Below are 16,411 nucleotides of genomic sequence, written 5' to 3' on the forward strand. Positions count from 1 at the left end.
CTGAAACAGATAAAACATTGTTTTGGACAAGATAAAACGCAGTATTTCACAACACAAGATTTGTAGTTGTGTCAACAATAACAAAAAACCCAAGCTTCCTTCAACTGCGTCTTAAGATTACATTTAGGCCCAATAAATAGATGTTTTCAGTGTTTTACAATCAAGCTCCTGCTTGAGACCATATCAATTTAAAGCGTAGGTGGACACCAGTTTCGCTCAGACCCCACGTGCCACAGTCCACTGGTCCACATGGTTTTGTTATCCAGCCTTCCAAGCAGCAAGCCAGGGTTTACAAGATTGAGTCTAAGGAGGCCAGAACTGGCATATGGAAAACCACAATAAAACTAGCTTTTTTCTCAGCTGTGCCCCTCCCAAACCCCACTGCCCTGCCTGGGAATTAGGTAATGATGAATGCTTAGATGAATCCAGAGGACTGTCTGATTACCTCTGCCCAGCCCTCCTTTTTCATATTTACTTAATGTACAGGGTTACATGGTCAAGCCATCTCCATAAAGAGCTCTTAACCCTAGCACCGGGCTTCCAGCCAGGAGACTGATCATTTTCATTAAGACCCAAAGAAAACAAAGTGAGTTGGGAATGCTGCATTCTGATCAAAGGGATCTGATGCAGTGACATTCCCTAGCACAAAGCATTTGTAATCCAAAAGCAATAGGCTTTCTGGCCAACCAGAGAATTGTATTTCTGACTTTGTATTAACTAGTCCCTGTTTGTAGCAGAAAATATCTGTAGTAATTCAATTAAAAAAAGTTCAAGTAAGTCCCAGTAGTCAAACCACAGGTGTATTGCCCGCTAATGCCCATGCTAAGGAGAACACCTTCCTCTCAACAGAAGGTATGTTCAAAAGAATAACACTCATCTTGCTCTATTAACTTAGGTCAAACTTTCTACATCGCATTAGTAACTGAAGAGGCTAATTAAACAGGTAACAGCAGCATGGGCAGTCATATCAAGACATGGTCCAAAAGATTGTTTGTATCTTTTAAACTGCAGAATTTAAAAAACAAACAAACAAAAAATTAAAAAAAAAAATAGAGAGCCCACTCCAGAACTCTTCTTTGTAGCCTATCCCTTTAGGACACGAACACAAAAGATTTTCAGAATACACCACATTTAAGATGGTCTTTAAGGCACCGTTTGCAACATTTATGGAAAAGGACATGTGAAAACAAAGTCTATTACAATATATTAATACAGCTGTGAAATCCTAATTGAATGTGAGGTTACTAAGAGATGTAATCTCCCTTTTTCCTCTCCTCTTGCAGGGCTTCTCTCATTCCATTTGACCTCACGTTCCATCCCCAGAGGAATTACATCAAGACTGGATCCCCAATGCCATGGTCTGGGTTGCAAGTGAAGGAGATGGTGATGGCATAACGAGTGCCCCAGTGAACCTTTTCCACCCGATGAAGGTTCTCCGATCCAGAGGTGAAAAAGGAAACCCGGCCTGTAAAGACAAAGTATTTAATCAGTGACATGGAGTTTGCCATTCAGTTATCAGCTCTCTACACAAGTTTTGCTGTTGTCTCAGTCCAACTGTTCCCTAGCTACTGGAGAGCCCATAGGTCATCACAAAGACAACCTGTTATGAGCTTATGCTGCACTCTTGACAGCTTTATGTACTGTTTAAAACATACGTTAATCCTTTGTGCTACAAAGCTGGAGACATAATTCCACCATATCTCACAGTTTATAAGAGGCAGGAGGAAGCCAAGAACATCTGAAGCCAGTTCTTAGTTGCCTCAACTTAAAAAAAAAAAAAGGCAAGCAGCTCTAGTGACTGTCAGCACAGTGTATTGATTTCCTCCCTGCTCCCCTCCTAGTCTGGGCTCTAATTTTAGACCAAAGAAGGAGGAAGTACTACAAAGGTGGCAAAAAGTCTTCAGTGAAAAAATGCTCAGCAGGTTTACAAGCAGCTGTGGCAGCTTATCAGCGTTGTACCAAGTATTTGCTATAGCTTTTTGTGCACATGCTGAGCACTCGCTGTTCAGCCAGGTTAGAAAGTTAGGTATCAGTCATATACAAATTAATCTTCCTTAGAAAGAGCTACTCCATCAATGCATTGGCGTGGGAATTGCTTTATAGATGGAAGTGCTTACTCCTGTGCTTCATCCTGTCCAAGCTTTGACCACCACCCTGCCTTGGGCTTCTCCGGGCCTTAAGTGGCATCGAGGTGAAATGCAGTTATTTTGATAATGACAGCGGAGGTACATTAGCATCCCACTTGATGAAACAGCAGAATGGAGCCCTCTGCACTTCCACATTATTAAACTGTTCTGAGAACATAAAAGTTTGATGTTTAGCAAGTAACTCAGAACTGACACAACTCTGTAGGACTGCTCAAGTTCTCCTGAGAAAGCTAGTAATACTCGCATGCACAACTATTTTATCGCATGTGTTTTTCCTACTCAGACTTTTTTCCCCACTGTTGAAGTTAGATTAAAGTGTGTTAAAAAGCTTATTGTAGGGAACTCATATTGACAGCCTAACTCTGCCTGGGACTCATTCACAATCAGGCAAAATGAAACACTTAGATGCCTACTTAAAATTTGCACAAGATAAACTATTCCAACCATTACACAATCTCCACTGCAGAAACGGGCACCAGACACATAGCTGGTTTTCTCTTCTACAAGTGATCCAAAAGATCCAGAAGTTACTTTGCTTGCATACTCCTAAGCAGCGCACATAGGAGATTTGAACAAAACTAGACTGGCCTTATGGAGCTTGGAGTCTATTTGAGTAGCCTCTGTGTCCCTTGCACGTTCAGTTGCAGTTCACATTTAATCTTTCATAGTTCACATAGTCTTTCATAAATGCCAAGCAGAAGTCATATCATACTCTTCTCTGCCTGTGGCTGCACATCAATAATTGGTAAAGCTACATATATATAAAGAATAGATTCATTCATATGCACAGCTCATTTACACTTTGGTGTCCTGCTTTTCTGGATGAAAAACTAAATGAAGGCGATGTACTCCTATCCTACGAGGGCTGCAATCAACAGCGCTACCCTCAAGGATGTCATACAAAGTCCCTGTGTCATTAATTTTTTTTTTCTTTTAGATCTCATTTCAACATCATTCGAGTACTTTATTATCGGTCCCTTACCTACTCACCCAAAACTTTACCTTAAACTGATTTTCACGCTTTTTTGTTTGATCTCTTATTAGAAGTAGTAGTAATTCAGAGTTAGACAAGTTTCAGTGTATTGTTTAAGCCAGTTAAACTGGATTTTTTGGCTATACAGAATGTCTTTTAATTTCTTTCTTTAATAAATATGTCTTCATATATATGGTATCTTACAGCTCCTTGTGCATCTGGTCCCATATCTGTCAAGTGGGGTCTCCGAGTCACTGAACAAGCCTACAGTCAGTTTGCAAAGATATGTTTTCCTCACTTGGGAAGAATTTGTTTTAAACTTACTTCCTTTGCAAAATTTTGAAGCAAAAGCACACTCTCTCCATGCTGCACTTTTAAAATAGTATAAATGTTCAAAAAGAGGGTAAAGAATGTTAATTCCCATCCCATCTGACAAAACCTTTGCGGGATATATGGCAACATAATTATCCAGAGACTCCTGCAGAAAGACACAAGATAAAATAAAGGTGTACCATTACCGGCTAGGATGACTTCTAGGACTTTCAAGCACACCAAGACTGGACCCTTCATAATGTTGCTTCAATACACAGTATATGGAAACCACTTCAAAACTTAAATCACTACAAGAAAGCAAGCAGGTCAGGACTAAGCAAGTTCCTTAGGAAAGTGTGGACCTAATCCTAGGTTATAACCTGGCCTTGTTCTAGCTATTTTTTGATCAATTTTGAGTTAAGATTTTAAACCCCAAAGTTCCAAACTATGAATCATATTAGCAAGTTAGTAGGATCATATGCAATATGGATCTGTTTTTAGCTGTGAGATTGCATTCAAAGTGTTTAACTTGCACTTTTTTAAGTGTTACAGGCTGCCACAACTAATGTAGCTGTGATAGGATTTCTCTCATTGTGAATGGTGAGGAAGACATGCATAGGGCAGTTCCACTAAGCTCTCCAGACTATGAAATATTGACAGAGTGAATGCTGAGCTTCATAAGAGATTAGTGTTGCACTACAAATGCTAAAGAATGGCTATGCAACTATTCATTGCAGATAGAAGTACATATGTACTTACAATTTCCTGATGAAACACTTGTGAGCGACAAAAGCTCAGGAGAAAGTGTGCAAAATTCTAATCCCATTTCCTTTGTCCTTTTCTTTCATTATTTAACAATGGCCTCAAATCAGTCTTTTCATTTTCTTCTCCCCTCCTCTGACCTGCCTGTGCAGATTTCTTTCCAACATGCTTTTCTGCTCCACTAAAGAAGTCTTGACTACTACCTCCTGGCACGTAATTTCAGTTTGATTTATGAACACTTACGGTTTAGAAGTGTAAGCTTTTTCGAGATCACAAGCTACTACTCAATACAATTTTATAGTATATTATATAACCAAAAAAGAGAAAGTGTTTAATCCCTGGTCCTTAAGGGATGAACTTTTGGAGAGGAAGAAACAGCAATGGGATCATCTCCTGTTTTGAGGTCCACGCTTCTAAGCTTTCAGAAAGAGGCCAGTCTCTGAGCTATGTTCTGAAGCATGAAGATTAGAATGGAGGTGTCCTGGGGTTAGAAGTGATGCCAAGGGTAAAAACCAAAGGATTTGGTTTTTTCCACTGAAATAAATCTATAGTCTGAAAAGTATTTAATCCTGATTGTGAACATCTGACTCATTTTCCCCAGTCACTGCAAGATGCCAAAAACTCCATCGCTTCTTTAGTTTCATGATGCTTCGACCAGTACCTCAACCTCAGGGAAGAGTGTTAGATCCATAAGTCACAAGGAACCACAGGCTGCCCTCTCACATCTACTATCTATCATCTCCTCCTCACCTCCACTTCCCATTCCACGAGAATTCAATCAGGCAGAGCATACCACAGCAATTAGTGCAGCACACCAGAGCATTTAGTGCTCTTAACACTTGGACATACAGCCCCCATATTAGATAAAAATACTCACATTTTGTAGACGCTTCTATCAATGATCTTTCTTTTCTGCCCACAAACACTTAAAACTTCTTTATAGCTGTTCCCAGCTGGCTTCAAGATTTCCATCAGGCTGTCTAGTAACAGGGGAGTGAGCTGTGCTCCAGCCTACTTCCCATGGAAGAGTGCAATAATGGACTGGAGGAAGTTCCTCCCACACAAATGCACTTGTTCTCACCTTTCTTATTAGAAGAGCAAAAAATCCAAAGAATTGGAAAGATTTGTGGTAACCTCAAGACCTGCAGGAGCCTGTTTCTAAATAATTAGCTTGCCTGCATATCTCCACAGGAACAGAAGTAGTCAATCCTTGCCTTTGATCTCTATTTGACAACAATACCTGAATCTACAGCTTGTTTCCTCTTCCTTTCCATGTTTTCTCTACTTTCCAGCATTAAGTGCTAGAAAGTGTTTCAAGATGGACTTTGGTCCAATAAAAGCTTAGCTGATGAGCTTCTGTTCCTTGCAGATTGCAGAAAGTGGTGTTGTGATGCAGTCGCTCCCCTTTCTAGTTCAGACACAGGCCTCCAGCTCTGCTTCTGTACTAAGATTAGGCAAGAGTTTCATCCGCAGGTGGAGCTGCTTCGCAGTCCCTTCTTTCTGTGGCCCTTAAGCATCCACACAAGCTTTAAAAACTTAAGAGTAAGCAAAGGATAAATTGTGTCGGGAATGAAAGACCTGCTGTCATGGAAAACTCAGGTGCAAACTCATTTAAATATGCCACCCTCTCGCAGTGACCTAGGACAAAGAACTGCTAACAAGCTCAGCACCACAGCATCCATCAAAACTGAGCCTCGTCTTCGGTGTCACTGACACAAGTCAGGCTCTTAAATGCTGTCAGGCTGAGAAAAGCTTGTGATGTGAAAAACAGGAAAGGTCTTGCTCCTCTTACAGGAAGCAAGACCTTAATCGTATTAGAGATAACCACTTATTCTCCTGATTTTTTGAGAATCAATTTTTGCACTGATCCACAGGAATCATTATTTATGAAGACATACAAGTGCCAATCACAAGCTCCACTGCTATGAATTTTATGTGATCCTAATTTAGATGAAGCATCACTGTTCAGGAATAATACTTAACAAGCAGCAAAAGCAACAGATATTTCACTATGCAGCAATTATGTCCCATTTAATTACTCAAACAAAACCACCAGAGGAATATGTGTTAACTATGAGCTTTTGCTTTTCCCTACTTTTGCCTTCCCAGCTTTTAATCACATTCATAATTGCCCCTTAGCAATGAATTCTTTTTAGATGTACTCAGAAAATATAACCACCGCAAGAAGCAGCATACAGGTAGGAACAAATTATGCATTCAGCTATATATCACAGTAAAAATGTCAGTATTCCCATAAGGCTTGCTCTCAGGAGATTTTATCCGTGTTGAATTTTAACATTCAGTTGCACTTCCATAAACAAGCTGCCTACAATTTGCTACATAACCTCTGTACTGTGAGGCAATATAGACTGGAGGAATATACAAAGGAAACGATTTTCAATGACAGCTATGCCCTTGACACGTAACTGACTTCAACAAAACCACTTACTCTCTCATTTGTTTCCTTGTCTCTAAAATGAAGCTAGTACTGACCTATTCTAACACGGTTACTGTGAAAATTAATTAGTAAACACCATTACAATACTTTGCAGTAACACGTGTTCTGTTTTACAAGTAGTATTAAAAAAAATTCCTCTATTGTTCTTACTCTGGCAAGAGAAAAAGTAGTAAGGCATGCCAGATTAAATTATAACAAGATGTAGGGAATATATGAAAAGGACTTTGAGAACCATACAAATATTAACATACCACAATGCTCGTAAGAAAAAAAAAATACTACAAGATGATTATGCCTCTAATATTATAAATTCATTGCATAACTTAGGTTGGAAGAGACATTGGGAGGTCATCTGGTCGAATTCCCTTTCTCAAATCAAGGCCAACTTCTAAATTATATCCAACTTCTGAGTTCCATCAGGTTGCTCAGGGTCATATCATGAGCACATATGAGTACAGCATTCAGATACTGATGTTTCCCAGGTACCTGTCTCAGGCACACGTATTTTGCTATCCCCATGTCTCCTGTGCTTGATTTTTGAGCAGGGGGCACGGAGTAGATGACCTCTCTCCAGAGGTCCCTTCCAACCTCAGTTATTCTGATTACACATGGAACAGGCCATTCACATGAATATCAGCTTTGGCAATCACCTTCTGTTTGCAGCATGCCTGTTTTGCCACTGGATTCCAAGCCTCTTCATGCTCCCATCCTTCACATGAGACTACCCCTTCTGCTTTCTTGGCAGCATCCTTCTGGCCCTTTTAGTTTAATTCATTGCCAGATTTCCTTGTAAACTCCTTGGGTCACCAGAACATCAAGGAGAAACTGCAAATTGTGTGTTAGATTGTCTCAACCGACACTCAATCATGCAAGCAAGTAACGGAATGATAACCGTCCCCTCACTCTCCTCCTTGGTCTATTTAAACTGTGGCTGGGACACCAGGGAAGGGCAGGGGCTACCCCTGCCTGGTGCCAGGGACAGGGAATGGACGCAAAGCAGGGCTGGGGGGATGCAAGAGATGTCACCTCTATCCACTGTCCATGGCAGCTGGTTGGGGGCACTGGAAAGACTGAGCTGCTGCTCAGAAGGAAATGAAGCAACTCATCTGCCTGATTCAAGGGAAGCAGGAACAGTTTATTTGGCACTACAGATCTATTCAACATCTTTCATCTTATGCACTGACAGCTTTGACTGTCTGCTTAACATTTATCAGCTCTAAATGTTACTCAGGAAAGGAGGAAAAACTGCACCTCATCTGCTGAATGACACCAAGACAGAAGCACTGCCAGGGAAACAGCACAAACACAATTGTGTTCCCATCCTTGTCATCTGTTTAGGATTAATTGCTAATTCACTCTCATGTAAAGTGTCCAGGAAAAAACACCATATCGTTAGGCAAATAACCTGATAATAATATTTTCTGTAATCACACAATAAAACTTATTTAACAGATACACTTATTCAATTACTTATAAATAAATGTTGAATGGGGAGAGCTTTAAGCAAGTCCTTACCTAAACCCCACAAAAGTAACATGGAATGACAGCATCTGTGAGTGCCCTGAGCTGGGGTGAAGAGAGGGCACCAGAAGAAAGGGCACAAGCTTCTCTAAAGAATTTCGCTACATATATGCCAAGCACAGAAGCATGAAGAAGCCTATGGCCAAAAAAACCAAAACTGCAACAGGTACCTAATGAAGCCTAGTTACAAACTCGTCCCAAATTTATTTACTAGACAGAGAAATTACTTGCTGTTATAAATAAAGTCACTGATTCACATAGCGAACTCTCCCACAGCCGGCTTGTAATTTGTAGAAGTATTATCAATACTTTTAAAAGTACTTGCTTCTATTTTAAAATCAGAAGCACCTGGACTGAAAACTTCCAAATTACAGTTTTTAAAGAAAATAAGTGAAGTTAATTATTTCCTGCTAAAAGTACACGAGCATTTTTAGACTTCAGCAGAACCCCTGCCTGCTTCTCTCCTATCAGCACAGTTGGTTGCTCAAAATAACAGGCGTTTCCACTCTGTACATTATGTCTGAAGGTGTGACAATCTAGTGAAGTATTTAGAAGTGAAAACTGCATAACAGTGCTCTCTCCAAATCACAGTTACTGAGTCTCACCAAGGCCTTTTGGGTCCATTTCTTCTCCCTGCAGCCAAGAGAAGGACAGAGATACCGCCTCTGCTCTGCCTTCCAGTTCTCCCCTTCAGTACTCAACCTCACCCAACCAATACTGCCACGTCTGCTCTGTTCTCCCACGTTAGAGCACTCTGGGCAGCTGCAGAAGGTTTCTAAACGGGACTCCTACAAAAAGCTCTCAAAGAGAGGCCGCTAAGAACAAAGTGTTGCAATTTCAATCACATGAAATACCTCCAGATCATCTATTTTACCTTTCTTGACCTTGCTAACCATGACATGTTTAGTAGAGTGGTGGTCAAATCACATGGATGCCTGAGTTCTAGGTTTTGGACTTCTGATAGAGAAGGAATTCATCCTTACATTTAGTAGATCACTAAAGCATAAACACAAGGGTAGCTTCTGCTGCTCATTTCTTATTCAAAAAACAGCCTTTAAACAAACAAGACTTCATGAGAGCACCTGCGGTGTGTGACATTAACACTCACAAAGCTTAGGAACCAAGAAATGAAACATCAGTACTGAACTATACAGTGTGACACAGCTGAACCTGCAGTTAATTTGGTATTTTGTTTTACTTTATCTGTTACATTACCTGAATTTCATCAAGTAACTGGTTGAAACTGATTCTCCTCTGCTCCCTCTTTATGCCTTCAGCTTTGCTGCATATTTGTCTAGTGGTATCAAATCAAATTCATGAAATATTGGCCTGCATATGTATTACATAAAACAAAGTCTTGTGCAGCAAGCAATGAAAAGCATATAAGGTGCATGCTACATGTGTTCATTTATAACGAAGTATTGTATACCCAGGGAGAAAGCCTTAGAGGCCAATTCTCAATATTGACAGTGCTTCACAACGCTCCGTGGAGCACTGCAACACAAGACATGTGTTTAGCTCCCCGTCACCCCAACACTCCTCAATCCTTTCAATGGGCCAGCTAGTGTAAAGTGACCATTACTATCCTCAATAACAGAGGCCCTCAACAAGACAGTGTATTTTATGTGAAGTAATTCATAAGCACCATGTTAAGTGCAGGTCTGACCTGCGCCTCCCATGTACCTATTGCTTTATTGGCCCAATTAAAATATTATTTCATTTAATGCCATCATAAACCTATCATCAAGCACCACTGGAATACAAAACCAGAGACTGGAAGACAGTTATCCTTCCATGAAAACAAAACAGAAAGCAAAATAAAATCTTCAGAGTTATACAAAGAAATGTGGAGCTACTGAGCTATTTTCTATATATTTTTGTCACAATTGCAACAGGTCCTCCTTTTTCTACCATTTCTCTCTGCAATCATCTTACCAGTCCCAGGTGCAATTTGTGATTAGTACTGCAAATCAGTAAGAATTGCTGTCCTGCAACCCCTGAACTTTGCATAGCTGGTTATTACTGCAGCTGCTAATGGCAGCTCCATTTATTCTTCTCTAGGACTGACAGCTACTTCTGTGGATTTTTTTTAAATCATTCTCAACTTTCAGTTGTTACTGATTTAACATCAGGATGTGCTCCAGTTTTAATGATTGGAGCAAAACTAAAGCTAGGAATGCCAGAAGATTATCATGATCTAGACTGAATCTGAATGATGTGGATTGAATGTAGAGAAAGATCAGGCTACCTATACTGGGGGGGGGGGGGGGGGGGGGGGGCGGAATCCACTATTCCATGATACATTTGATGCTTTAAACACAGTTTTTACACCTTGTGTTAATGTTGTTGTGGGACTTCTGAATCTGGAAATCTTACTTTTCACATCATTGCACTTTCTGTCACTACACTGCATTCCCTCAGCCTTCAGTACTGAATTCCTCCAAATTAATTTTTTAAAGAGCACAATAAAATGAAGATATGACAAACTGCCACCACTTAACTTGGAGTACTGCACTTATTCTCATGATTACAGGATCTGAGAGTCATGTGGTATCTAACCACTACAATAAAGCTACACTTAATCTCAGTAAATGTACACACAGACACCCTGAAGCCCATTCCTGCACTATGAGAAAGCTACGTATGCATTCTTAAATGTATGCTTTTCCTTACCTGAGCAGAAAAACTAATGGCTCAGGCTTTGAGCATATGCTTTTTTCATTCTAAATGAAGAACAATCCAACTTCACAGGTTCCCAAATAGCTCATACCTTCATCTCAAATATTTTTTACGCTTTCAGAAACACATACTTCTCTGACAGCTATGAAAATATTCTAAGTTTGATATTCAAGGAAGAGTCACATTTCACTCTCCAATGCAAAGAATTCATTTTGCACCATGGATTATTTTCTTCTGCAAACACACAGAATAAGTGATTGCAACCTTTCCCTCTACTCTTATATAATAAAGAACTCGTATAAAGAACAAACTCCTTTGAGTAGAAAATAAGTGCAGCAAAGCTGACCTTAAAACCAAGAAATGCACATGCAAATTGGAGAACACACAACTGGTACAGATATTTCATTCCAACTGCAGGGTTTCATCTACACTTTACCATGAAGTGAAGTTTGTGACCTGTCTAATATTGCCAGTCTCCAAATTCACACAAGACTCTCCAAAATTATGCCATTTCAAATATGGTTTACACTGATAAATTTAGTAGCAGCAGAAAGTATACCAATTTTATCATTAAAAAAGGAATGCCTCGACGTCTGCCATTTATTCTTAATCCTCCTGTACCTATTGAAGATTACTAAAACAGGTCTCAGGCCAGCAAAGGAAAGTTAATGTTGAAAGGGCTATGGGCTTCATTTCAAAGAACCTCATTCTAACTGTTGCTCTATTTCATTTCATCTCTTGAACAGAGCTACCCCTGGTGCAAAGGATGAAAACAAAATGCTAATACCTCAATTTTGGAAATAGAATTAACATAGCCACTTAAAAGCAACAGATACTACTTCAGAACTGTTTCTTTGTCCAAAAAACCCCCCATTTTCCTTTCAAAGCAGGATGTCACTTGGCACCAAGGATTCTCTTACTCATGGTACAGTGAGTTTCTTGCAGCAGACAGAAGTCCTGACTTAAGTCAAGAGACATACATACTTCTGATGCCCATCATGGCACAAGAAAGATGTGTTCCTTAATGCCACATTTGGTTATGAATTAGTCAAAGGTCTGTCCGTGTGAATTGGCATCACAGTGGTGACTTGTTCATGTCCATTAAAAAGAAAAAAATCTCAAGAGCCTCTAGGTTAATAAGTTATAATTCCTTCTTAAAGCTAGAGGTGTTCGTTAATAATTGAACTAGGCAATGTTATAGACCATGCTACAAATCATATTGAGAGTCTTTCACTCAAATATGTGAGAATTGGTACTTACAGACTTCTTATACAATCCACCAGTGATATAGAGAAGCGATCAGTGTTTTAAAATTAGGCTCCACTTCTAACAAAAGAGTTTTCCCTGTCCCTGTCTGGCTGAGACTGACCCTTAAATGGTAAGTGCTGCAAAAGCATTTGAAGCAGCAGTGGGACTTGCCCAGGCAGCACTCCCAAACACAGGAAACCCCAATATTTTATTTTTAATTGTCTTTTTTTTTTTGTATTTCCAATTACTGCTTTTCTGCTCTGCTGCATCAGTAACAATGCCTTTCTGTTCCCTACTGTAAAGCCTGACACTTTAACAAATTATTGCTTACAGGAAAAAGGAATGTGCTCATTTTGGCACACAGTACCAGGTTCCCAAAATGCAGACTAACTTTGAGACAACAAGAAGTGCCAGGTTTTAGAACTGAAATGGCATTAGCAATACAGAGAAGGTAAATTAGCTGTCATGCACTAGAACTGAACCAGCGATTATAACAGTCATCTCTAAAAAAGCTTGAATCTCCTAAACGAGAAGCATAAAAGCTTATCAACGCATGGTTTTAAAAGTTGGGTTGGAGTGACAAGAGAAGCACAAAGGATCAAAAGAAGCATAAAACAAACAAAACAAAAAACCCAAACAAAACAAAGAGGGAAGGAGAGAAAAAACACTGCAAAGGAACATTCTGAACATGACAAATACATCAACTTGTACCAGCAACAGAAAACACCCTGGGGTCATTCCCTAGTTCGCATTCTCTCACAAGCTGCATTTTATCAGCAAGAGGAAGACTAAATGCAATTGCCTTCACATTGTGCTTCACCTCTAAAGCTTTTCTCCTTTTCTCACAGGATGTTAGTTGTTGTTTAGATTGCACCATAGGTAGCGACACAATCACAGGAGCCCTGACAACAGTGTTTAGACAGAGGAGTGTGTTAGAAAGGTGTAACTGGCATTAAATTTAATTTCCTGTTGTGTACATGTAGCACATTTGATCTTTCAAAAAAAGCCATTCCTTACAAGCTTTGCATTGTTTTGTTTTAAAAAGTGTGTTTAACCAGTTCCGTGGCACACATACTATCAATACAACAACCTGTGAAAGGGAATGGCCAAAACCAGGTGCTGTTAAAGATATTTCTGTACTTCATCTGCTCCCCCTTCCTACCCAAGAAGGACAAAGAGCAAACACCTTGCAGCAGAGCCTGAAAACTAACCGGATGGGGCTGAACAGAAGCAATTTCACAGTTGCAGACTTTTTGAAATTAAGTCAGGAGCACATTGCATACAGCAATCAGACTGAGCACCCCTGTGCTGTGCAAGGAGACAGCTGTCCTCCCAGCTACATAGAATTCAACTATGATTTCTATACCTATAAAAACATGTTAGTCTTAGAATTGCATCTCGAAATGAAATAGTTTAATGTGTCCCTTTTCAAAATACTGGTGGTAGCATTTTGCAAAAGATGATACTTTCAGTTTATGGTTGATTTCCAACCACAAAAGCCAAAATAATCAGACATACAATTCTTGATACCGAACCCAGAATGCAGATAATCTCAGAGTTTATCTAAGCCAGCGTTACCGCTGGTGAGTGGATCGCTATGATCCGTAAGTCAAAAACCCCACACCCATCTCCATTTGCAGGCAGCAATAGTCAGAAGTCAGTTCTGCTTGGGATAATGCCTGTCAGCAGACAATTACTGGGCCTGTCTTTAAATGAGTAAATTTCCATCTTTTCTCTCTTGAAAAAAAGACAGAACACAGTAGAAATATAAAGCTGTCCTCGATTTTTTTTTTCTGCAAAAGTGTGACTGGTCTTGCATTATAAAAGGTTACACTGCTGGAAGCTCAGTACTCACCTGCCAGACAGATGAGTTGAGGCTGAGCTCGCTCTTCCTATGCATACTACCCCAAAGTAATTCTAGTTTCAAATGATCCACTTATTAGGAAAAAAATCTTAATCCAGCCTTAAAGAAAAGGCTTTTTTTTTAGGTATAACTGACAGCCATCAGAAAGGTCATCCCTGTCAGATCTACTGAAAGAAAGTATGGACTTATACCCAAGTTACTATGGTCCACCATGTTACTACAGATTAGTAGATCAATCATCTTCACACCCAGCCCACAGCAATTACAGGGTATTAAGCCCCACCTTGAACAGCGAAGGAATTTCAGGCCAGACAGTCTAAAATAAATTGCTTTATTTTGGATTTGCTGTAGTCACACAGTTATCTTTGCTCTTGACGCATAGTGATCTGCTAAGCTGTCATAACTGGATTGCAGTTCTAAGCCCTACAGCTTTCAAGGAAGTCACTTTGTGTGGCTTAACTCCAGATATTTCAAACTGTGGCCACATTTTACCCTTTTTTAATCTTTACTTTTTATGTCATCAATCTGAAGACAAAATGCTACATTATTCCACAGCTACTGCTGACACAAAACAAAGTCCCACTACATCTGCCAGCCCACCCAGTTAATAAATGGCACAATTTGTCATGCCTCAGTGCAGGCAAACCAAGACTCTTACCTGCTCGGGGCTCTATCGTCTTGTTGGAACCTGCATCCATAAAGACAAACCGTCCACCACCAAAGTCTTCAGTGTAGTCAGAGAGATAGAGCAGTGAAGTATAGTCAAAAGAGCCATAAGTTACCTAGGAGTAAGACAATATTACCAAAAATTACCAAATTCTACTCTCATCTCTGCAAAGCACAAATAATTAAGGAGATAGATCTGGTGGGTTTTTCGAATTTTCCAGTTGTCATGTATTTAATAAAGGGAACTCTGAAAGCTGAGGACATTCTTTTCTAGAAATGCTATACGTTTATTAGTCTATTATGTTTACACACACATTACATACAAGACTAGCATGTTATGTTTATTATTTCTACTGTTACAGTTTCCATAATTAAAGAACTGCTCCTATTGATTTCTATCATCCTAAGTCTACTAAACAGCTAGCAAAAAACAACAGTGTCAGAAGTTACACCTCTGCATTGTATCAAAAATATAGAAGGGCTCAGATCTATTTATACGATTTCAAGATAAAATGTCACCATAAGGTTAATGAGACCCAACAACAGCCTTTGACTAATTAATTCCACCCATTAGCTAATCACAGTTATAGGTTTCTGGAAACCTCACCTTTTACTCTTTCACCAGCTACCATGCAGGAGCTTCATGGTGACAGTGAATCAGACCTTCCAAGTAAACACATATTTGTTGGAGGAATTTCTACTCTTTTCCATACAGGTTTTGTTTAAAAACCTTCAAACGTGACTTTCAAACTCTCTGCTGCTTCTCAGCCTACAGACCAAACACCCCATTTTTAAGTATAACAAGTTGATTTTCCTTCCTTTTAAAGTATTGTTTTTACTCAACATGTATGTTGAAGATGGAGGAATACTATATATTAATGCTCAGAGTGAAGCTATCTAAATATTTAATACTGAGTCTAGCTGATTCTGAAAATATTTCATTTTCATATCTACATGTCACCAACAATTAAAAATATACTTAAAACCAGTGGCTGTATTCTCCAATTTCTTTACAGTATATCACAACTCAATCAAGTTCTGCATTACACTGTCAAACAGTGAGATGTGCAGCACAGTAGTACTGTATAAATACACAGCATTTGCAGAGTGTTTTGACTGACCTGGTGACTGTTAGAGGTAGGTGCTACTTCCAAACTTAGAAGTTTTCTAAATATTTTCAATTTCATTTTAAGTTACATTCATTAGTGCCAGTTAAATTTTGGCTCAACAGCAGTTGTACATATTATTCTGTAAGGGCAATGACTAAAGAGAACATAGCAGCAGATGGAATCGGAAGAAATTTTCATTCTTACTCATTGTATTATTTTGACCATAAGGGCTTAAAGGAAAAAAGCCAAATCCGGTGATATGCTGCACTACACAGTCTGAATCACAATGAGAGAAATGTTGTGGTGATCGCCTTCTCCCCATATTTACCCAAACCTTAGTAGCGATACAAGGCAATAAATGGGAATTAATGAACGTGTGGTACTGCAGCACCTCAAAAGAGCCATTCTACAGCCCTCCTCACACAATCAGCTTTGCAAAGCTATTTTCACCTTCAGTGATTTGGTGATAAAACTTCCAGTCAGTTTAAGGAAGTCTTCCAGCCAGTGAAGGCATTAGCATAGCGAAGAAGTTTGTTCAACTCATACTTGCAAGTCTAATGCATTAGAATTGTTTTTATGAACTCTTCAGTGATGCAGCAATCTTGGCTCCATCAGTGCACCCTCCATCCTCCCCAAGGTGGCTTTACCAATTCTGAACTTCTAGGAGCTGAC

The 16,411-nt window shown here is 39.5% G+C and overlaps 1 protein-coding gene across 1 annotated transcript in view; it reads right to left on the minus strand.

Annotated features, from left to right (window-relative positions):
• Window positions 1-390: 390 nt before the first annotated feature.
• Window positions 391-16,411, minus strand: part of OGFOD3 (2-oxoglutarate and iron dependent oxygenase domain containing 3) — a 47,634-nt gene continuing 31,613 nt past the window's right edge. The window contains exons 8-9 of the mRNA XM_050908676.1: window positions 14,623-14,746; window positions 391-1,465 (exon numbers count right to left, since the gene is read on the minus strand). Of these exons, the coding sequence (XP_050764633.1) occupies window positions 1,329-1,465; window positions 14,623-14,746 (261 nt within the window). The 3' untranslated portion in view covers window positions 391-1,328. The remainder of the gene's footprint in view (window positions 1,466-14,622; window positions 14,747-16,411) is intronic.

The sequence above is a fragment of the Gymnogyps californianus genome, chromosome 19 (genome assembly GCF_018139145.2).
Source record: "Gymnogyps californianus isolate 813 chromosome 19, ASM1813914v2, whole genome shotgun sequence".
In the NCBI taxonomy this organism is placed as follows: Eukaryota; Metazoa; Chordata; class Aves; order Accipitriformes; family Cathartidae; genus Gymnogyps; species Gymnogyps californianus.